General features: G+C 42.5%; 1 protein-coding gene across 1 annotated transcript in view; it reads right to left on the bottom strand.

Annotated features, from left to right (window-relative positions):
• Window positions 1–24,986, bottom strand: part of LOC145398006 (U3 small nucleolar RNA-interacting protein 2-like) — a 116,739-nt gene that overhangs the window by 64,398 nt on the left and 27,355 nt on the right. Inside the window, exon 3 of the mRNA XM_080270975.1 lies at window positions 11,569–11,808. Within this exon, the coding sequence (XP_080127101.1) occupies window positions 11,569–11,808 (240 nt within the window). The remainder of the gene's footprint in view (window positions 1–11,568; window positions 11,809–24,986) is intronic.

Genomic DNA, 24,986 nt, shown 5'->3' with positions numbered 1-24,986 from the left:
CACATTTATCAAGTCTACCTTTACACACATGAATGTTTTTCTCATGCACCACCTCTTTGTCTAAGTCGTTCCAAATATTTAAGAATATACCTAATTGTGATATACACGGAATGTACTATGCTCGTGGGTTTCCGTCGCTGTTTCTCAATAAGTCGAATTTAACTTTAAACTCGTTTATGTTTTTAGACTGGACGATCTCTTTGTCCAGGCTATTCCATAAGTCTATACTTCTGTAAGGAAAGCTATATTTCTTGATATCCTTCAAGCAGCTTGACTTTTTCAATTTCATTCCATGTCCTCTTGTTGCTCTCTTATCCCATACAAACAGATCTTCTTTGTCAATTTTATCTACTCCCACCATGGTCCTGAACACCGCAATCATGTCTCCCCTCTTTCTCCTTTCCTCTAACGAAGGCAAATCCAGTTTTTCCAGCCTCTCTCTGTATGACAGGTCTGTCAAACTGGGGACCATCTTGGTTGCTGTTCTTTGTATTCTCTCAATCTTGTTTATATCTTTCTTTTTGTGTGGGCACCACACTACCGCTGCATATTCTAACCTGGGGCGGATCATGGCCACTATCAATTTTTTCATCATTTCCTCATCCATATAATGAAATGCTACTCTTATGTTAGTCAAGAGCTTATAAGTCTCTCCAACTATCTTGTTAATGTGCTTTTCTGGTGACAAACTATCTTGGACCAGCACTCCCAAATCTTTCTCTTCTCTCCTTTTTGTGATTAATTCATTACCCAAAAAATAATTCAGTGATGGTCTCCTGGTACTTTTACCCATTTCCAATATTTTACATTTCTTTACATTAAATTTCATTTCCCACGTCCGGCTCCAATTGTGTATCCTATCCAAATCCTCCTGCAGTATTTTACAATCCTCCTCAACCTCTATCTTCCTCAAGATCTTTACATCATCAGCAAACAGACTCGCATAACTGTTCACTCCATCTACCATATCATTTACATAAATCAGGAACATTACTGGCGCCAACACTGAGCCTTGAGGGACTCCACTTGTTACTTCCCTCCATCCAGACATCTTTTCCTTTATTACTGTCCTCATTTGTCTGTCTCTCAAAAAGTCTCTCATCCATTCCAGAAGTTTCCCCTTTAGTCCTCCTATATATTCTAGTTTCCACATTAGTCTCTTATGAGGTACCTTGTCAAAGGCCTTCTCTAAGTCTAAGTACACACAATCCACCCAACCATCTCTCTCCTGTACCACATCAATCGCTCTTGAGTAAAAGCTCAACAAGTTTGAAACACATGACCTTCCACTTCTGAATCCAAACTGACTTTCAGCCAAAATATTCATCTCTTCCAGATATTTTATCCATCTGTCTTTCAGGATTCTCTCACACAATTTTGCGACCATGCTGGTTAGAGACACTGGTCTATAATTCAGGGGTTCTTCCCTGTTTCCTCCCTTGTAAATTGGTACCACATTTGCCCTCTTCCATTCTTTTGGCACTTTCCCCTCTTCCAGTGAGCATACAATTAAGCTGTGAATTTTATCCACCAGTTGTTCTCTGCATTCCTTCAGTACCCAATTAGAAATTCCATCAGGTCCTGGGGCTTTCCTTACATCTTGAGTTTCCAGTAATTTATACACTTCCTGCACCTCCACTTTTATATCTTTCATCACCGGAACATTTCTAATCACTCCCTCCCCTTCCACAAGCTCCTTTTCTTTAGTGAAAACTGACTGGAAACGTTTGTTCATTATTTCTGCTTGCATTGCCGCATCATTAAAGACCTCTCCATCTACTTTCAGCTTGGTGATTCCTTCCTTTTGTTTCAGTTTGCCATTAACAAATCTATAAAACAGTTTGGGTTCATCCTTGCATTGTCAATTATACCTTTTTCAAAATTCCTTTCTTCTTCCCTACGTATTCTTGTGTATTCGTTTCTTGTTCTTTTATATTCTTCCTTTGTTCTGTCGTTACCTCTCTTTCTCCAATTGTTCCACGCCTTATCTCTCTCTTTTTTGGCTATCATACACCTTCTATTAAACCACTCCTTTTTCCTGTTTTCTTTCCCTCTTACTCTTGGTACAAATTTTTCCACTCCCAAATTATAGAGGTCTAGAAAGATATCCCACTTCCTCTGTATCTCTCTTGTTTCTCTGAATTTTCTCCAATCCGCATTTTCAAAAAAGTTTCTCAATCCTGTAAAATTTGCTTTGCCAAAGTTGTATCTTCCCTGTCTATGAAGCTCGTCTCTTGGCTCGACGTTTCCTATTAACATCTGGAACTCAATGACCACGTGATCACTTTTTCCCAAAGGACAGAGATATTCCAATGATTCTATTACATCAGGTTCTTTGGTGAACAGTAAATCTAACCTTGCTGGTGTGTCCTCACCTCGAAACCGTGTCTCTTCTTTGACCCACTGCCTCATCACATTATTCATTATTATATTTAATAACATAGTACCCCACGAATCCTCGCCGCCTCCAGTACCATTCCTCCCAGTTCACCTCTTTACAATTAAAGTCACCCACCAAAATTATATTATTGCTTTTCTCAATTATTTTTTGCAAGTAGCTAGCCATATCTGACAACATCTCATGGTATTCGTCATCCTTCCATGCTCTCGTCTTTGGGGGAACATACACTACCGCCATATCTCTCTTAACATTCTCTCCAGTTTCTAATTTCATATATATCACTTCAGCCCTGCCTTCTCCCATTTCCACAGTATCTACATTTATGTTGTTCTTCACTGCTATCATCACTCCTCCTCCCTTTTTTTCTTTTCTGTCTTTTCTCCACAGTTTGTATTTACCATCTCCCAAATGAACATCAATATCTTCTCTTAATTTGGTCTCTACAAAGCACATGACATCAGGTTCATGTTCTCTCAAGAAATCATTAATTTCGATCCTTGTCGATATGAAACCATCAACATTAGTATATATCACCTTCAAATTATTTTTGACATTATTAATACCCTCTTCTCTCCTACTCTCTGTCCGTACCACTTCCTCAACTTCTGATCTTTCACAACCATCCCCCTAATTTCCTTCACTTCTATTTCCTTAAATACCATTTCCTTACTTTCATATCCAATACTCTCCAAAAAAAAGTATTACGTTCTTCCTCTGTCCTCTTATCATTTTTTTCCTTTACTTCTTCCTTTAATGATTTTAAAGCTTCTCTTTCTTCTTCATTCAGATCTTTTCTTATTATAATATTTTCCATCCCCGCCTCTTTGCTTAATTTCCAGGTCACTTTAAGTATCTCATTTATTACACTTTCTGATGTAAACTTGACTCTCATTGGTCTTGTTTCCCCTTTCTTATAAGGCCCTATCCTCCTTACTTCCTCAATTTCTTTTACCCACTTGTTTCCTTCGGGGTCAATCTTGCCTAATATTCCTCTCACCATGTTCGTGTCTCTCTCGAGTCTTGTGAACCTAACCTTTTCTTCCTCTTCCCTGTTTCCAAATACTATCACACATCTGTTCCTTTCTACAGTTTCTCTCACTATTTTCTCTTTTTTCTTCAGTATTTTCACTACATTTTCTTCCATTTCTTTCTTGTTCATTTCCCTTTCTTCCTGGATGATCTCTCTTAAGCTGACCACTTCTTTCTGTTCTTCCTCTACGTGTGCCCACTTTGCCTTGTGTTCTTCTAGTACATTACTCACCTTCTCCGTTTTATTAGTACTCTCTTCAAGTTTCCTCCTCAGTTCAACATTTTCCCGCTTCAAATTCTTAATCTCTTCATTGGCTGTTTCGTTGGACTGGATTAGACTCTGTATGGTGGTTTCCGTATTTCCTGACACATCCTTTATCACTAGATTCTCTACTTTTTTTTCGAGTTCACTAATCCTCATAATTAATGTTTTCACCAGGTCCATGACATTAGTATTAGCATCAAATCCTTGAAATTCCATTCCCTCATTGTTTACATTTTCGGCTATCTTTAACGTACCGATCAAGTACTTAAACAGCTGTTACCAATAAGCCACAAACATTCATGTATACTATTGCCAACAAATCTTTACATTTTTGGTAGTCTACCAACTTTCATTATTTTAAATTTAAAGAAAGACCCTAGGAGACAGGACAGACAAAATTCCTGAAACTACTCAAGGTCAGGAGCGATGCCTGGGACGTCCTCTCTCTCCGGCTGTTCGTGTGTGTGTGTGTGTGTGTGTGTGTGTGTGTGAGAAAGAGAGTGGTTAGTGAGTGGGTGAGTTAGTAAGTGAGTGAGTGTGTGAGAGTCAGTGAGAGAGTGAAGATGGTGAGTGAGTGAGACTAAGGTGGGGGGTGGGGGGGCAGTAGGGCTATTTGGCTTCTTGCCTCCTTCCCTGTACCCCCACCCTCCCTCACCCTCATCTGTCTCCCTCCCCCAGATCTACTTGTCTCTTTCCCCATCCTCCCACCCTCGCCCACCCCTGCTTGGTGCACTGCCAGCAGTCTGCCTGGCAGTTTAGTTGCCCTGAAGCAGTGTTGTACACTGCACATCCCACCAAACCACCTTCCTTCATGTGATGTTTGGTGTAACATTTTTTAGGAACAGTATTGATGAGATGCAGTTTGGGTTTATGCCAGGTAGGGGGACCACTGATGTCATATTCATTGTTCGACAGCTTCAGGAAAAATATATTGGTAGGAGAAGGGATCTTTATTTTGTTTTTGTTGATTTGGAAAAGGCCTTTGACAGAGTCCCTAGAGAGGTGGTGAAGTAGGCAATGAGAAAGCTTGGCTTGGAAGAGTGGCTGGTTAGGGTGGTTACGGCTATGTACTGTATGTGGGTTCTCACACCCAGGTAAGAGTGAATGGTGATTTGAGTGATGAGTTTTCCGTGAATGTTGGTGTGCACCAGCGGTCAGTTTTGAGTCCCATGTTGTTTATCATGGTACTTGAAGCCCTTTCACGTGACTTTAGAAACGGACTCCCATGGGAGTTGTATGCTGATGATTTGGTCTTGATTGCAGAGAATGAAAGGGAGGCAGAGGAAAGGTTTAGGAAGTGGAGAGATGGTATGGGGCACAAGGGCTTAAGGGTAAATGCAGATAAAACAAAAGTGATGATATCTAGGGTTGGTGGCGGTATTGTCAAAGGCGAGGGAGAGTGGCCATGTGCAGTTTGCCACAAGGACGTGGGAAGTAATTCCATCTTGTATGGTGTTTGTGATAAATGTGTGCGCAAGAGATGTAGTGGTATTAGAGGTAGACTGCGAGATAATGCTGATTTTACGTGTACGGCGTGTCGGGGAGAGTAGGTGGAGATTGTCAGACATGAAAGAATTGAACTTGCTGGTGAATCTCTTGAGTGTGTGGAAGAGTTTTGTTATTTGGAAAACATGTTGTGTGCTGGAGGTGGGGCTGGAGCTAGCTCTGTGGCTAGGGTGAGAAGTGGTTGGAAGAAGTTCAGGGAGCTCTTGCCTCTCCTGTCATTGAGAGGACTCTCCCTATGTGCTAAGGGGTCTTTGGATGCAGCATTTGTTAGGAGTGTAATGCTGTATGGTAGTGAGACCTGGGCACTGAAGGAGGAGGATATTCGCCGGCTCAGACGCACAGAAATGACAATGATTAGGTGGATGTGTAGTGAGTCCCTGCGTCGAAGAGCTGGGGGGGCTGGGTTCACGATGGAAGAGTTGAGAGGTAGGATGGGACTGGAGTGTATTGGTGTTGTGATGAGGAGAGTTAGATTGAGATGGTTTGGACATGTGGAGAGGATGGGTGATGATAATTGGGTGAGGAAGGTGAGAAGTGTTAATACTGGGGGTGGGGTTACGAGGGGTAGACCAAGAAAGACATGGGATGAGGTCATTTAGTGTGACCTCAGGGTTACGGGACTGAACAGGGAGGCTGCAATGGATCGCGCAGCATGGAGAGCCGCCATTAGGTGACCAAGGCCGACGCATGCAAGCATGTTGGAGCTTTTAAAAAACAAAAACGAAAACGAAAACAAGTATTGTTTATGGGGATAATAACATTATCTATGGTGTTTCTGTGCCGGTCTCTATTGACTGAGTAAGATATATGAGAGTTTGGGTTTGGGTCTGGAACGCATCTCGGCTTTTCTTCAGTATCTTATGGAGAAAATTGTTTCGATATCTGACCTACTCACAGACCGAACACTTCCACTGGTACATAACACTGCAGGATATCGGGGTATGGGCGTATTTACTTATTTTTCCATGCAGTTCTTATGTAGCTATTTACTGTATTACCTTAAATATAGCTGAGTGGTGAGTGAGGGGTGGGGTGACAGCAGTCAGGTTAGGAATAAATTGGTGGCCTACAGCTGCATACATAACTGTTAGCAAGGGAGTCGTGACAATTCTACTGTACAACTCTTCTTTCCTAATCATCAGTTCATGAATAAATGCTCAAGATTTATTCATTTAGTTTTCTTTGCTCTGATCTTAAATGTCAGGACCAGCTTGCCTAGCCCCAGGCTCCTACACTCATGGGGCAATGTAGGATTGGATGATGAATGGATGGATGGTTTATTAATCCATGCAACTGATATACATTTACTGCATTATCTGTAAAGAAGCTAAGTGATGAGTGAGGGGTGTCAGGGGTGTCAGGTGAGGAATAAATTGGCAGGTCGCGGTTGTATACACAACTTCCAGATCATCAGTCCACCAATAAATGCTCAAGATTTAGTTCTTTTGTTTATTCTTTCATGTTTTATAAATTAACAAATAATGTTTAGTGAAATGAACTTATCATGTACATTTTGCACTAGTGCAAAACACTGCAATCATGTGTGTTACATTTACAGGGTGTGTTAAAGAGAAAGTTATGTTTCAAGTGGAACCGTCTGTGTGGCCTTGGATAATGGTGGTACTGTATATACTGCAATGATATGGCCTATGTATAAGAGTATATATCAGATGTCTGGGAAAAATAAGTAACTGGGAAGGTAAATTCCCCAAGCTTCCCAGTTAACTGGGAGTGTACCATACAGTATTACTGTACTGCATCAATATTAAATTGTATTTTATGATATTAACTGGGAGTGTACCGAACAGTATTACTGCACTGCATTAATATTAAATTGTATTTTACGATATTTTCATCTTTTAATCATGGGAAAGTTTATAGGATAGAGGATCGAGACAGACAGTAAAACAAATTACACAATATCCGGTTTTATGCCCAATGTTGAACCGATGGGGGGATATAATGCAATATCTGGCATTTCACTTTATTTGGCATAAGGCTTGGTTGAATTACAATGGATAATTGAGAGTTTACTGTACTGTCAATTTATAAAAGAGGTGATACAGAAAACTCAATTATAGACTGGTATCCCTCACTAGCACTGTTTGCAAACTGTGTGAAAAAATTATCAGAAAAAGGGGTATTACCGTAAGTTCGTGATGGCCACCATCATCCACTCACTTGATGCAGTGCTGCCTACTTCTTCCTTTACCTTTATCAATGTTCTTCTGTGTCTGCCCTCTCTCTTCCTATTTCTCCCATCTTTCCTGTTGCTTATTACTACTCTTCTTTCCTTTTCAGGTGGCTTTACATTGAGTGACAAACCACTGGTTTCCTCTAAGCGAGGAAACCATTTACAGTGCTGGGTGGTAACCATATAACCAACCCAAACATGTTCCCTACCTGTTAACAAGTGGGAGGGCTGAGGGACAGTGCCCTTTTCCTAAAAACCATAAACTCAAAGATAAACAGCCACCCTTTGAGAGATTACAGCATCTGGCTATAGACAGACAGATAAAAGCTCCTTGAGGAAACTGAGGTAATAAGAGCAAAACAGTTTGGAATCTGGGAAGGCCCATTATGTGTCACAAACTTGATGAGGTTTTACAGCAGCGGTGGATATCAGAGAGGAAAGAGAAAGCAGGGCAGACTGTGTCTACCTGGATTTGAGGATGGTAACTGATTGGGTGCTGCACAAAAGATTGCTATGGTAACTAAAAATTACTGGACGAGTGAATGGGAAACAGTTAAAATGGATGGGAAATTACTTAGCGGGAAGAAAAATGAGAACTGTTATAAGAGACAAGTATTCTCAATGGAAGAGATGGAGTGCCACAAGGCTCAAGCACCTAGCTATATAAATATGTTTGCAGATGTGACAAAAATTACAAAGCAAATCCAGAATGGTGACAATTGTGAGGAGTTGCAAAATGATTTGGTTAAGCTGTTCGGATGGATCCAGACTTGGAAAAAATAGTTTAATGGAAAAAAAAAAAAATGCTCTAGAAATAAGAATAAGTGGCAAACGATCCAATTATGCGTATAAAATGGGAAGTGAGAGGACCAGCAAAGGAAGGGAAGAGAAATATCTAGTAGTGATTATACAGGATGACCTATTACCAGAGAAGAACTTAGGATCACTGAAGGAGCATGCAGACTGATGGCTAATACAAGAGTGGCTTTCAGCTACCTGGATGAAATGTTGAGAGATAAGTTAGTCCATGATATGACTGAAACTAGAATATGCTGCAGTTATATGGTCACCACATTTAAAGATGCGTGTAAGAAATCTAGAAAAGGTACAGAGGATGGCCACTAGGATGCTACCAAGTTTGAGGGAACTGTCACATGAAGAGAAACTGAAGAAGCTGAAATTACCACCACTAAATAAGAGAATAAAGAGAGGAGATTTGATTACGATGTTTAAAGGAGTTAAAAAAAACTTTAAATAGTTGACAGAAAAGATTTGTTTGTGGATGATGACAGAAGGACAAGAGAACATGAATAAAAATTGAAGAGTACTGTACATGCTAACATGATGTAAAAAATTTAGTTTCTTAAATACAAGTACAGTAATCTCTCATTTATCCAGACACAGAGCCAAAGGCACATCCGGGTAGTGGCAACATCCGGATAATGAACACTATTACCCTACCATACCCAGACCTTACATATACCCAACCTCCAACCTATACCAGATACCTAACCTATTTTTACAGTACCTATGCTTAATTAGGTAGTGTTCTCTGGTATTTCAGGCAAGCTTAGACATCAAAACACATAAAGGAATAACCAAAGTAATGCTCAACACCAAGAAAACCATGCAGAAAAATACAATGAAACCAAAAAACACCCTACGTATACACTACTACATGTACAGTACCCCTCCTTATTTCGGCGGTGTTTTCCAGTCATTCTTCCATATTTTTACATCAAAACATACAAAGGATTATCCAAAATAATTTTCAACACCATGAAAACCATGAAGAAAAAAAACACTGAAAACTTATACACCACTGTATGTACAGTACCCCTCCTAATTTTGGCACTGTTTTCAGGTCAATCTGCCATATTTAGACATCAAAACACACACAGGAACATCCAAAGTAATGCTAAACACCAAGAAAACCATGAAAAAAACAAAATGAAAACCAAAAAACACCTACCCATACACTACTGTATGTACAGTACCCCTCTGAATTTTGGCACTTCTTTCAGGTCAATCTGCCATATGTAGACATCAAAATACACATAGGAATAGCCAAAGTAATGCTAAACACCAAGAAAACCATTAAAAAAAAAAAAAAAAAAAAAAATGAAAACCAAAAAACACCCTTCCTATACACTACTCTATGTACAGTACCCCTCCTAATTTTGACACTGTTTTCCGGTCACTCTGCCATACTGAGACATCAAAACACACATAGGATTATCCATATTAATGCTAAACATAAAAAAAACACGCCTGTGTTTATACTACAGTAGTGCACCAACTTTCGCTACACCAGGATTCGCGGAATCCACTTTCGCTTGAAAAAAATCGATTTTCGCGCACAAATTTTGGGTTTGGGACAATATTTTGAACTTTGAATTTCCTGCACCGCCCGCCCGCAACCCACCGCCATCTTGAATGACGTCATGTCAACACTCTGTCCACCCATTCCCGCCATTGTGTACGAGCGTGCTAGCTCCATTGTGTTGGATTCTCACAGTTCAATGGCCTCTACTATATCTGGTAGTGTGGGGAAAGGGCCTGGTGGTGTGGGGGGAGAGCCTGGTGGTGTGGGGGGAGGGCCGGGAGGCAGTGGTGGTGATAAAAAGTGGATACTTACCCCCAACATCCATTAAACACCTCAACCTGGTCTCTGTGGTATGTTTCTCCTCATATAATGTGTACTGTACAGTTTTTATTGTTTGTATCTCACAATGCAATGTACAATAGTGATTTGATGTACTGTATTGCAAGTGAAAATGAAAATCTGATGTTACTTTAGGATAACCAGGAACCAATTAGCCTTTTTGCCATAAAGACAATGCCCCAACTTTCGCTAATTCCACTTTCACGCATTATTTTTGGACCCAATTAGGCGCGAAAATTGGTGCCCCACTGTATAAGATAAACTAATAAAAACACATAAAACTGATAAGAAAAAGTACAGAAATGCAGCGAGAATAAAGTGTTCAGGAGTAAAACTTACATTCATGTAACTTCCCATCATCCTAGTGCAAAATTTTCCCTGCACCTTCTAAGAGTTATGCACATGTCTAGATGCAAAATTTCATAAGCTTTCTCAAGAATTTTGTGGAATTTTGATATGACCAAATACTGGTCAAACAAACTGCAAAAACTTTGAAAACTCACGAGTCAGTGTTATCGCCACGGAGGAGGGTGGAACTGAGGGAGTGAGGGGGGAGCCGGGAAGGTACAGAGGAGGGGTGGGAGGGGGGGGGGGAGAATTGAGGCCGTGGAGAGCATTCTCCCCCTTTGGTCAACATGCAGACGTGCGCTTTTACTGTACATTTACTCGTGGCTTATGGTCTGTTAGACCCCGAGTGGCCATGCGGAAACACAACTCACGGTGACTGAGGGACTTTCAATGTTCGGTAGAGAGGCAGATGGCCGCTGCCACCGAACATGTTCTCAAGGCTTGTGGTCTGTTTTTGACGGTGGTGGTAGTTGGGAAAGACTAAGCCCAGTGGGTGTGTGACACTGGACATTTGGTGGGGATGCGTGTGGACGTTTTGACACCGCTTGTGGGTTGCAGTCGTCTTACTCAGATACTGGAGGTAGGTTCAGAATAATCGGATGAGCGCGTGGCTTTGACCATTAAGTACAGGGGCAGACGGACATTCTAGCTCTGGTTGTGGGTTACAGACTATTTCTCGCTCACTGCTAGAGCCCAGCTGCCATGATACTGAATGTTTGAACAGGTCGGTGGGCCGGCCAAAGTTCTCACGGACTTTTACATTCGGATAATAGCAAGTAAATTTGGAAAATGGTGTAATAGAGCCAAGGTCCAGCATCCAGAAAATAAACATGTCCAGATAAATGAGGGGCTACTGTACAGATATCTGAAACAGTCTGGAAGAGGAAGGGGGCATGCAAAGATAATCCACGTGTTTAAAATCAGACTGGATAATATAAGTTATGGAAACAAGATAGCACAAGCTTAGCTCAAATTCTGTACACTAAAACTAGGTGAAAACACACACACACACACACACACACATACACACACACACACACACACACACTATAACCTGGATACACCATTATATCGAGTACCTTCCCTTTTCATTACATGCAAGGAAGAGGCAAAAAGTCAGAGATAACAGTGACACTGGAAATATAAAGCCACCTACTTACATTTAACTATAGAGCAGTCTTTGGAACCTGTAAATATGAATTTCTCATCGCTGGTTATAGCTAAACAGGCGATTGATAGCTTTTGCTGCTTAGATTTCATCCTATATATATCATCAGCTAATGGTTCTGTGTAGAGATGGGCAACATTCTTTCGCAGCATTCCTGATGCCTCAAGTACATCTTCTTGGAGACGCACACCAAGTGCATCATCGTCAAGCTTCTCACTTTCATCCTTGGTCTCTGCAATATGCAAAATGTTAATTACATTTTCAGATAAATAGGACCTATATACACGTACTACAGTAATAACTTTCTAAAGTTTCCCCAAAATTGAAAAGATGTAGAGGCACCCAGACTGTTTCAACACTGCATGACAGGGTAATAGATACAGTCCTGGAAGGTATGACAAGGGCAAAAGTGAATAATGATGAGATTTATTTTGAGTTTATTCACTTGACGTAGTGCTCCTCACAGGTATCTACCCTTTCCTCTCCTCCCTCCTTTCCTTCCTTCCCCTTCTGTCTTTCTTTACTTCATTCTTTCCTCATCCTTCTGCCAACAGGTGACTTTACACTCCCTCTTTTGTCTTTCTTTCCTTCATTGTTTCCCGTTCCTTCTGCCTATGAGTGTCTATACTAAGTGAGAAGCCAAATGGTTTCTTGTACACCAGGAAACCATTTACTATGTTGGGCTGTAACCATATAACCAAATTATGGAGCCTGATAGTTTAGTAGGTAATTGCGACACACCAATCGGACTGAGCCAGTGAGGTTTATATCCAAGGGGTGGTTGGGGTTTACTGCTCATGTAATGCCACTCAGGGATGAGTGAGGTTAGTCACTCTTATCTTAAATGCCAGGACCAACTTGCCTAGTCCCGGGCTCCTATGCTCCTCGTGGGGCAACATGGGATTGGATGATGATGATGATGATGATGATTTATTTTTTAAAATAACCAAATGGAGGAAGGAAAACAATGAATTAAAAAATAATAATAATAATCCAAACACCAGATTACTGGTGTCCTCCATTCATAAAAAATCTGTAACAGTTGGCCTTGAACAGCTGTAGGTTGAGGTTTCGGGGAAAACAAATCTGGGGAAGCTAGTTCCAAAGAGACATCATTCGGGGAATAAAAGAATTCTGATAGGCAGAAGTTCTGCAATATGGCTGTGTGACATTCCACTCATGAGCGATACCAGATTCCCGTGTAGTGCAGGGGAAGGCACAGAGAGGTGGCACAATGGATGCTACTTCATCTGAGCATTTGCCATAAAAGTATCTGTAAAACAATGCAAGAGGCACCATTCCTTCTTACTTCTTCGAGAGGTAGTTTATTTAATCAGAATAATAAAAATACGAACAAGAAGCCTCAGACCAGGACTGACTAACAGATGACGATTAAGGACTGAAGAAAGGACATGGTGAGGATTGCGACATGGAATGTTTGGGGTGTGAATGATGAGGTGAAAGAGAGACTGTCCAGGTGCTTGAGGGTGCAAAAGTGGATGTATATGAAATAACTGAGACTAAATGGTGAGGTGAGAGTGTGAGTCTGGGAGTATGGACTGGGAATATGAAAAGGAGTGGATGAGAATGAGAGGGCAAAAGAAAGAGTGTGTATTGTTGTGTGCAAATGATGGAAGGAGAATATAGGAGAGTATGGATCAGGTGGCTCAAGGGTTGTGTGGGGAGGATTGAAAGTTGGACTACAAATGTGGGCAACTGTGTGCGTATGCATCAATGCAAGATCGTGCAAGCTTAGTGAAAGAAGAGTTCTGGACAAATGTGGAAGCATGCATGGAAAAGTTTGAAAGGAATGAGAGAGAGTTTTAGACTGGAGATATGAATGGAAAAACAGGCAACGTGAAGGCAGATGGAGTAGTTGGTGAGTGGGGTGTGCCTGATGAAGTGGATGAGAATGGAAGTACTCTAGTGGACATTTATGCCAGGAGGGAGTTGGTGATTGCCAATACCCTCTTCAGACACAAAATAATCTATAGATATATGTGGCGAGTGATAAGAAGAGAGGGTGGTGAACTGAATGAACGGAAGGCAATGACTGATAATGTGCGTGTGGATAATAGAACGAGAAGGTGTGTAATGGATGAAAGAGCATATAGAGGTTGGGGGAGTGGACTTTCTGGTGGAGATGAAAGTCAAAGTTAAAATGAAATGGAGGATTAGAAGAAGGGAAAGACAGGAGGAAGCAGTTCATACATGGGGAGTAGAAAGGTTACAAGACGATGGAAAAAAGGCAGACTATGAGAGAGAAGTGGAGAAGCAATTGGGTAAATATGATTTGGTGCACATGGGGGATGTGGAAGGTACCGTAAAGCGGAGTGACTTTGGACTTGGGGATGACTTCGGACATTTCGGGAAAAAATGTAAACCAATTAAAATACAGAGAAATGAAAATTTGGTTGTGAAAAAATACGAGTATTATTGAAGAGGAATGTTGTAGCTATAGCTTAGACAAAATAATAATGTAATCCCATTTACACAATTTGTGTAAATATTCATTGAATACGTCATAAAAAAAGGCATGCTTTTTTGTATCGCTCAAACTTCTACTGAGAGTACTGGATGGGAAGGTGTGAAGACATGCGACCCTATCCAGAATGTCGCAAAAACATTTGCGATACCATACATACAGTTACTTTGGCCTCAGTGTCCGTAGTTCAAGGTCCACAGGCCCAACAACAAATTTTCTTCTTTTTCCAGATTTAATGGGGTTACTTCGGACACGATCTGGGGTTACTTCGGGCACGTGGTGACTTCGGACAGGGAAAGGAAAAAATATAGCTTCCAATCTGTGTGCATGCATGCGCAGACACACAGATGCACACAGACAGTATTTCTATCTAACTATACATTGCAAGAATCCTTTCAATCATAACAATATCTGTCACTTGCTCCCTTCTTAAGAAACCTTAACTATGTAAGGCGACAGATGTTGACATGATTTGGGGGATGTTTGCTGTGCATTACTAGGTGAAATTACTGTACTGTATATTAAAGTTGTCTTTCTTTTACAGGAGGGAAAATGCCTAGGAAATACATCCCAAAAGTGCAAAGAGGAACTATACTAGCAAAGTAGATAAAGACCGCATAAAAAAAGCCAAAGATGACATTGAAAAAAAAACACGAGTGTGCGTGATGCAACTACAAAATGGAACTTAAGTAAAAGTACCTTATATGACTATCTAATGGGAAAGCACACCAAAGCAGCTGGTGGACAGACTGTGTTGTCATCAGCAGAAGAGAAATACCTTTGTGACAGAATTATTACATTGAGCGAGTGGGGTGTTCCGCTTGATTTCCTGGACCTTCGCATGTTGGTGAAGGCACAGTTGGAAAGACAGGGAGTGAAAGCAGTAAAATTTAAGAACAATGTTCCAGGGGTTGAATGGTGTCGGTCATTTCTGACTCGTCACAAGGCTATCTTCACCAGACGTGTGCCAGAAAATGTAAAGCATGTGAGGGCCCAAGTGTCAGAAAGAACCCTCAGAGAATATTACAACAATCTGAAAATAACATTGGATGGGGTTCCACAGGACAACATAATCAACTACGATGAAACCAACCTAACTGATGACCCGGGGAAGAAGAAAGTATTAGTTAAAAGAGGAACAAAGTACCCAGTGAGGATCAAGAATACAACAAAGTCTTCCATCTCAATTATGTTTGCCGGGACAGCATCAGGGACCCTGCTGCTGCCTTATGTTGTTTATAAGGCACTGCATCTCTATGACATGTGGACTGAGGGTGGTCCACCTGGAGCAAGAGATAACCGGTAACAGAGTGGGTGGTTCGAATCTGGATGTTTCGAGGACTGATTTTACAAGAACATCCTGCCTTATGCTCGTGGGAAAACAGGAAGAGTCATCATGATCAGAGATAATCTCGTCAGTCATCTCACAGCAAGTGTCATCAAATCCTGTGAAGAAAACAACATATCTTTTGTACTCCTTCCACCTAATACCACACACCTCACACAACCTCTGGACGTTGCAGTGTTCAGACCCCTAAAGATTTATTGGCGGCAGGTGTTAGAGGACTTGAACCCCTTAAAAGCGGGGCGTCACTTTCGTGACGCTTGGGCGCAATGGATCATACTGCGGGGCGTCACTTTTGTGATTCTGTGTTATTTTGAATTATCCCAGGCTTTCAAGTGGTGGCTTGTATCATCTATCAGTACTGCCAATGTCCAACACTAGTCAGCACTCCAAATCTCATCCGTACTCCCATCCATTGTTGACAATTTAGCCATTTTTCTCCGTTCCTGACTCCCCTCCCTACCTCCCCTCCATTACCCTGTCCTCTCACCTCCCCGGCCGCGCTGCGCTAAAGCAAATTTCCCCCGCAATTATCCACGGATTTCATCCATTGAAATAAGCCCTATGCCTTATTCTTATACAAAATAATATATACCAAAAAGAAATAAGGTAAGTGATAGTGCTATACACCTTGATTTGGCTAATTATCACCTGACAACACATCACATGCACTCGTTCGCTAATTTCCCACGGAAATTTGCACTTTGAAATATGCCGTATAATCTATTCTCGTAAAAAAAATTTATATAAGAAAGGAAGGGAGAAGCCAAAATGACATTTACATTCACCTGGAACTACCTACTTTTTTCTGTACAGTGGAACCTCGGTCCTCGAACGTCTCACATGTCGAACAAATCGGACCTCAACCAAAAAATTCAAGAAATTTTTGCTCCAGAGGTCGACCAAAATATCGGACCTCGACCAACCTGAACGTAGCCAAACGAAGGGAAGCTGGCCGACCGACAGTCACGAGTTCACCTTTGTTGTTTGTCAACGTGGTTGTCCTGCTGTGCTTCACATTTTTCTTGATTCAGTGCAGTATTAGCCCCTAATAATGGCTTCAGAGAAAGCAAGTTCATCCAGTACGGCTACTGGCAGTGAAAAGAGGAAAGTAGTGCGGAAAATAACTGAAGAAGTGGAAAAATTATTGCTTATCTTCATCAATGAGAAACAGTTAGCAGGAGACAGTGTTAGTGAGTATATAATTTGTGAAAAGGCAAGAGAAATATACAGTCACCTCGTAAAGGAAAGCACTGGTACCAGTGCTGAAACTTAAATAGGTAAGCATCTGGGGTCTTGGAACGGATTAAAATGATTTACATTATTTCTTATGGGGAAAATTAGTTCGGTCCTCGACCAATTCGGTCCTGGAACAGCCTTCCAGAACGGATTGTGTTCGAGGACCGAGGTTCTACTGTATTTTCGAGATTTCCTACTAATCATTTTTTAGCATGTACTGCTACTGTCCACCAATAGTCCGCACTCCTAATCTCATCTGTACTCCCATCCATTGTTGACAATTTAGCCATTTTCCCCCGTTCTTGACTCCCCTCCCTACCTCTCCTCCAGTACCCTCTCACCCCTCCCTACCTCACCTCCTTTACCCTTTCCTATCGCCTGCCCTGCCGCGCTGCGCTAAGCAAATCTCCCCCGGATTTTTCCACAGATTTCATCCATTGAAATAAGCCCTATGCCCTATACTTATACAAAATAATATATACCAAAAAAAAATAAGGTAACTGATAGTGGCATACACCAGGAATTGGCTAATTATCACCTGACAACACCTCACATGCATTCATTCGCTAAATTCCCACGGTAATTTCCCCTTTGAATTATGCCTTGTAATCTATTTCTGTAATAAAAATATATATCAGAAAGGAAGGGAGAAGCCTAAGTGACATTTACATTCACCTGGAACTACCTATTTCTTTATGTATTGCCGAGATTTTCTACCAATAATTTATTAGCAGGTAAGTTAGCAGCTGTCAGCCCCATTGTCACTGTCAACTCTTGCCTTCTCAGATAAGCCGCGCCATTTAGTTCCTTGTCCTCCCCTGTGGTCAAAGCATGTCGCACTCGCGCCCTGCCATTTCTGCCGCTTCTGCGCCCATTGCAAAGGGCCCCGTGACCTCTATACCCAGAAAAACTCGTGGGGGAAGCAGGACAGGACTAAGTGACTCTGCAGTGGAACGTGAACTTGCCGAATTATCAATGATAATGATGGATAGTGACTATGACCCTTCGGGGGATTCGTGTAATGAGCCGGGTGAGGAAATCGTGCCAGAAACTACTAGTACGAGTGCTTCAGTGTCCCAAGTTATCCCTAGCTCAAAGGGAAAGGAGCCGTTGGTGCAGCAAGGGAAGGAATTTGGGAATGGCATAAAAAGGCGGCAGGTTAGCCCCGGAACAATGGCCCCGCGTGACCCAGCCCGCTATGAGTCCCGAGGTGATTCACCTCCCCGTTCCCCAAGCCCCACTTCACTCATTTCTTCCTCTTCTTCTGCTGAATTTTTTTCGGAGTCTTCGTTGTCAGAGTCACCACCAGCATCAAACGTGAAGGCAGGCCGTAGAGGAAGAGGTAAATCCCTGACCCATAAAAGTAGAGTCGCCAGTAGAGTACGGGCTGCTAGTGCTGTACGGCAACCCAGGGTCAGTGCGAGTGACCTTGAACCTGATAAATCTGCCTCAGAGCCACCCTCCACCCTCACCCACCCAACACCGCCACGACAGGGAATCCTGGACGCCTTCGTGTGGACGGAAGGGTCCGATTTTGTCCCTGAACATCTCCATTTTGATGAGAGTTCCTCAGAAATACAGCCTGCCTTCACTCTTGACGACGATGCTGAGTGTGTGGACTTACTTTTGGCCTTCCTCGATGATGAAGTCATGCAGCACATATGTGATGAGACCAACAGGTATGAATCACAACATGCTGCAAGTGGTACAGGTGCAGCCAAGATGCAACAGTGGTCCATGCTGGGAGTGCAGGAGCTATATGTGTTCTTCACCCTCATGCTTCTCATGCCACACTCAAAGAAGCATAAGTTGGAAGAATACTGGTCCATGGACCCCTTACTACCCTCACCCACCTTCAATAAGTACATGGCCAGAGATCGCTTCCGGAACATCATAGGGAACCTGCACTTTGCCGACAACGATGTACCTTCCCAAACCGACCCACTCTGGAAGATCAGGGAGATTCTGAGCAGAATGAAGGATAAGTTTATGACATTCTTCCACCCCTTTCAGAAGGTTGTCATTGACGAATCCTTGGTTTTGTTCAGAGGACGTCTTAGGTTTGTGCAGTACATTCCAAGCAAACGCCATCGCTTTGGAATCAAGTTCTTTGTAGTGTGCGACTGTGAGACGGGGTACATCCTTGACTTCGTCATTTATTCAGCCAGCACTGTCGATCTGGATAAAACACACCCCCTTGGCTTCTCAGGCTGTGTAGTGAAAGTGCTCCTTGAAAGGTATTTTGGTGGGAATCATTGCTGTATAAAGACAATTATTATACAGCACCGAAACTTGCCAAATACCTTTCAGAGCATGGCATCGGCCCCTGCGGCACTGTCAAGAGTAATCGTGCCCACTTCCCTAAATTCCCAGAGGCAGGAACCTCGCAGCGAGGAGACGTGCACCTACGCAAGTCTGAGAAGATGCTGGCAATACGGTGGCATGACAAGAGGGTCGTGCACATGCTCACCACCGTACACAAGGGGGAAATGACAGACTGTGGGAAGGTCGACCGTAGGACAGGCGAACCTGTGAGGAAACCTGATGCTGTCTTAGACTACAATATCAACATGCGGCTGGTGGACAAGTCCGACATGATAATTGGAGAGATCGAAAGCCTCAGGAAGAATACTAGGTGGTACAGGAAAGTTTTTCTGCATCTCATAGACATGACGAAGCTGAACGCCTTCATCCTGTACAAGATGAAGGTAAAGCCACCCAAGTCCTTCTCCCTGAGGTTGTTCGCCAGGATTTGTGTTCAGCAGCTGCTTGAAAGGTATGGTAGGGTGACAGCAGCAACTCCAAGGCACCATCCAGTAACACTTCCTGACAGACTTGAGCAGAGGGCGTACATGGATCGGCACAGACTGGTGCAAATGCCTGCCACAACCAAGAGGAAGGTTGCGATCCGCAGGTGCCAGGTGTGTGCACATACCACTCGACACACACCTGAGCACAAACGCACCTCTTGGCAGTGCGCTGAGTGCCAGGTTCCCCTCTGTGTTACCTGCTTCTATGATTACCACAGCCAGAAGCAGTTCTAAAAGTGCAAGTGGGAAAGGAAAATAATATGTGAATAATGTGTAAATAACGTGTAAATAATGTGTAAATAGCAAGTGAAAGCAATGGATGTACAGTACATATGACTGAACAATGTAATATAGTTTTATGTTACTGAAAGTGACAGTGAATAACATAGTGTAAGTAAAATAGAAGTGTAAATATTGAAAATACAATAGAAAATGTAAATAGAAGTGTAAGTAATTAGTAATATAAGAATATGAGTACAAATACTTTATGTTACAACAGTGAAAGTGAATCCGTGGCTCTCTACGTATTTTACTGAATGAAAAACTGAATGACTTCAGTGACAATAAACTAATACTACTGAAGGAAACTTATGGATAAAGACTGCAGATATATATAAGTGTTATATAGTAATAGAAATATAAAGTGTGAGGGGTTTTATGAATAATAAATGACAGAATACCAACAGCGAACTAGCGCAAGTGGGAAGGTCATACGCGCTCGTAATTTTCATTGCTTTCACAGTGGGTTTTTTTTGGAGTATGGATCCCAAACTACTTGATAATCATAGAATTGTGTTTATAGTGATAATATCTGGCTGTGGTAATCATATTACGGGTTGTCAGGAAGTGTAAAGTGGAGACTTCGTTACCCAACTTCAGAGGTCTCCACAAGTCCTACAGTAATCGACGAAGGCTCAACAAACATCCCAGGAGAAAGCTGAAGGTATGTGCCATATGCATATGTAATTTTAATATTCTAGGACTAATAACTGATTTTTGGCAAATTTTTTTTGAGAGTCTGTCGGAGCCCGAATATGCCCACGGGACACGCAAAACATTGAGAAACAAGCCCGCGGTGTAAGGGTTAAGAAGAGTGTAACAGGCAGGCTGCGTACTTCACTGCCTAAAGACAGCTTCCCAGCATTGCTTGGCAAACTAATAGAGAAAGTCAATGTGACAGTTAACACAAATCTTAAAAGTGGATCCAAAAAATGTGGTATCTATCCATTGGATCCCCAGCAAGCAATTTCCAGACTTCTGGTTGATGACTCAAGTTCGTCCCAGGATTCCAGAACTACTGAAACTAGGACGGCCCAAGCCACTGATACCTCAGTAACAAGCATGCTCGGTGCTGTATGAGGTATGACAGCAGTTCCAGTAGAACAGAGCAAACACCCAAAAACACTACAAAGAAGCATCTGAATGTCCCACCTGGTCATAGTATTGGTTCATCAGCACTTACTTTGAATGAGAATGATCCCAAAGAGCTGCAAAACCAATCGTCTACAAGTGGTGGTAGCAGCTTTGCTAGATCTACAGACAGTGGTCAGGCCAGTTCCAACACAGAAGACTCACCTGATGACCCTCCAGAAGCTAAAAACTCACACGACAACCCTCTGTAAGCTGAAGCCTCACCGGTACTAGAAAACCAGGCAGGAGTTCCTCTACAGGTCAAGAATAGTGGTAGTGAGGAGGTGGTATGCAACCTTGCCCCTTCTAATTCGGTTATTGTTAAAGTTCCCTTTGATGGTAAAAAAAAGCACAAATACTATATGGCCGTCATTGTACATGTTGAACTTCATTTCCATGTGCGTTTTCTCAAACATGTCAATGGAACACGTAACGTGTTCATTAACCCTACCATAGATGATTACAGTGATGTAGACAAGGATGACATTGTTAAAATATTGCCAGAGCCAACACTTGACAAAAAATGTCATATGATATTCAGTGTGGATGTCAATAGCTGGCCTGTGTGAGAGAGAGAGAGAGAGAGAGAGAGAGAGAGAGAGAGAGAGAGAGAGAGAGAGAGAGAGAGAATTATTGGGTAATGATGCTCAACATGATCAGTAAGTTTAGATTAATAGGTGCAGAAGCAGGGGATGAATAAGAAATGTGATAATCATGTGATACAAATATTTGTTTAATTTACGGGCTCTAATTTTGCATACCATTACTATAGCAAAATGGCACAATGAGCCATAAATTACTCGGGCTGTAATGTATTAAGTCTGGTGTTACTTGCGGTACTTATATTTACCTAATTAAGATTTATTTGCTTTATCTCAAGAATATTACTTTTTTTTTTATAAGAAATTGTGTCACAGGTGTGCTTACATTTTCAAGGTGTCATTACAAGTATTTCACAAAGAAAATCTATCTATCTATCTATCTATAGCCCGACGCCCTAATCCCGCAAAGGGTGGCCGCAGACAAAACGCCTCCAAGTCACTCTGTCACCCACCATTTGACTACCCTCCCCCTAACTCACCCCCCCCTCCCTCATATACCTCTCAACTCCATCCCTCCACCTCATCCTCAGTCTACCCCTCCCTCTCCCTCCCTCCACCTCACCTACATACACCCTCTTAGTCAGTCTTTCATTCTCCATTCTCTTCACATGTCCAAACCACCTCAGTGTATTTCTCCTAATCTTCTCAACCACATCCACATCTACCCCACAACATTCCCTCACTTCTTTATTCGTCAACCTGTCCCTCCACGTCACTCCACATGCTCCTCTCAAGTAACTCATTTCCATTGCTCTCACTCTTGACTTGTTCCCCTCTTGCAAGGTCCATGCCTCGCTTCCATACGTCAGGGTAGGGATCACAATACCATCATGCAGTGACTTCTTAACTTCCATACTCACCTCCCTATTTCTCATCACTGCTTTCAGTGTACCAACAACCTTCCTTCCCTGCTGTACCCTTTCACGTACTTCATCCCCCAAAGTTCCATCCTTACTCATCACACTACCCAAGTACTTGAATGCACTCACATTCTCCATATCCTCGCCATCCAACCTCACTGCACACTCTGTGACTTCATTCCTCTCAAACACCATAACTTTACTTTTGTTTACATTAACTTTCAGCTTCCTCCTCCTACACACTGTCCCAAATTCATTCACTAAACCTTGCAACTCCCATTCATCTTCACTCAACAATACTGTATCATCAGCAAACAGCAACACCGGAAGCTTCCAAATCTCACCCTCATTCATTAGGGCCAGCCCCACATCCACTGCCCTACCTTGCACCTCCTTTACAACCCCATCCATATATATATTAAACAGCCATGGAGACATAACACACCCCTGTTTCAGTCCCACATTGAGATCAAAGAACTCACTCAGCTCACCATCCACTCGCACCGTAGCCCTAGCTCCCTCGTACATACTCTTCACAGCACTCAACAATTTCCCCTCCACTCCATATATTCTTTTTAAGTCGGAAAAGTTCCTACACGTTCTGTACAGTACCAGAATTCAATTGTGATAAACACATACGTGGCTTTATATTAAACACACAAATGTGTATGTGTTCAGTGTGAGAAAAGCAGTATAAAATAAATTAAAATATTTATTTACAGTTAATCCTCGTAAATCGTGTGTTCATAAATCACGGATTCATAAATCATGGCTAAGTGGCTGTCAGACTGCCAGCACCCTTAAATCACTGTTAAGTCACGAAAATCGTGGACCTAGGCACCCAAGTGGGCCTTTTCTGAGGAGAATCGTAAACCGCGGCATTCAAATTGAAAATCGTGACCCAACAACCAATCACCACGCATCCCTGGTGGCAAGTGTGCATACTAATGCCACCACGTTGTTGTTGTTCTTCCCGCCAGTCCGCACACTACAGACCATCGCCGTGGAGTACGAGAGCTACCTGCCTTTTTTTGTGCACCTTCCCCCCCGCCTCCTACCTTCCATGGCCCTTCCTGAACCCCCGATGAAGCGCTCTAAGAAACACGGTGTCAAGAAGCTGCCGCCGTTGTTGTGCTGTCAACGTTTGGAGCTCATTCGTCGTGTTGAGAAGGGAGAAAAGTTTTCAAAGCTGGCTCCTCCTATGAAGGAGCTCAGTGATTTGCTTGTTTACGTAGACTTGGCCAAGGAGATTGTGAAATCCACTGAACATGATGAGGAAAGGTGTAGTGAGAGTATTGGTTACCTGGAAAAAGCTGTGCATTTTTACAAGGACTTGCACAATCGCAGAGTTAATGAAAGACATCAGGAACTCATCATCCACTATTTTGCCCGGGTAAGGTGGAGATCGTCAGACGTGAAAGAATTGAACTTGCTGGTGAATCTCTTGAGTGTGTGGAAGAGTTTTGTTATTTAGGAGACATGTTGTGTGCTGGAGGTGGGGCTGGAGCTAGCTCTGTGGCTAGGGTGAGAAGTGGTTGGAAGAAGTTCAGGGAGCTCTTGCCTCTCCTGACATTGAGGGGGCTCTCCCTACGTGCTAAGGGGTCTTTGTATGCAGCGTGTGTTAGGAGTGTAATGCTGTATGGCAGTGAGACCTGGGCAGTGAAGGAGGAAGACATTCGCCGGCTCAGACGTACAGAAATGACAATGATTAGGTGGATGTGCAGTGCGTCCCTGCGTCCAAGGCCTGGAGGGGCTGGGTTTACAATGGAAGAATTGAGAGGTAGGATGGGACTGGAGTGTATTGGTGTTGTGATGAGGAGAGGTAGATTGAGGTGGTTTGGACATGTGGAGAGGATGGGGGATGATAGTTGGGTGAGGAAGGTGAGAAGTGTTAATATTGGGGGTGGGGTTATGAGGGGTAGACCGAGAAAGACATGGGACGAGGTCATTAAGTGTGACCTTAGGGTTAAGGGACTGAACAGGGAGGCTGCAATGGATCGTGCAGCATGGAGAGCCGCCATTAGGTGACCAAGGCCGACACATGCAAGCATGTTGGAGCCTTTAAAAAAAACGAAAAACGAAAACGAAAAACGTAAGGGCAGAAGCTGAGCCTGAACCATAGCCTGGCCTTTCACACACTGAGGGCGTGGATGACGTAGCATCTGTCACCTCTGAGGCAGACTTTGAGGGGTTCCTGAGGGAGGCAGAGGAGCTGGAGATGGGAGAACAGCATGAGGGAGCACCCCCACCTCATGCTGAGAGGTTCTAAGTTCTTTCCAACACAACCCCACTCCATTTACTTAAGCAATATCGTCATAGGATTAAGGTGAGATCCCTTAACACTGCTTATTTCTATTAAATACATGCACTGAATATTCCTAAATTTGTATGTTTGTGTTTGATGGTGCCTAGATAGGTGTAGGTAGGGTGCTGTGGGGGGTGGTTGGCCAAAGTCCAGACCCAAATTCATGTATCACATGAGAGTTATTATTCATAAACCACGGAATTTGTAAATCACGGCAGTGGTCCAGACCCAAATTGCCATGATTTACGAGGATTGAGTGTAGTCCTATAGGGGTTACAAAAATATGTTTTTCACAGTTTCTTTTTTTAAGAACCTCCGTCAGTGTCCTCCGAAGTCACCTCAGCAGTGTCCGAA

The sequence above is a fragment of the Coenobita brevimanus genome, chromosome 5 (assembly GCF_032717465.1).
Source record: "Coenobita brevimanus isolate Jiangsu-jjx chromosome 5, ASM3271746v2, whole genome shotgun sequence".
NCBI classification, from domain to species: domain Eukaryota; kingdom Metazoa; phylum Arthropoda; class Malacostraca; order Decapoda; family Coenobitidae; genus Coenobita; species Coenobita brevimanus.
This window is presented reverse-complemented; position numbering and strand designations above follow the sequence as displayed.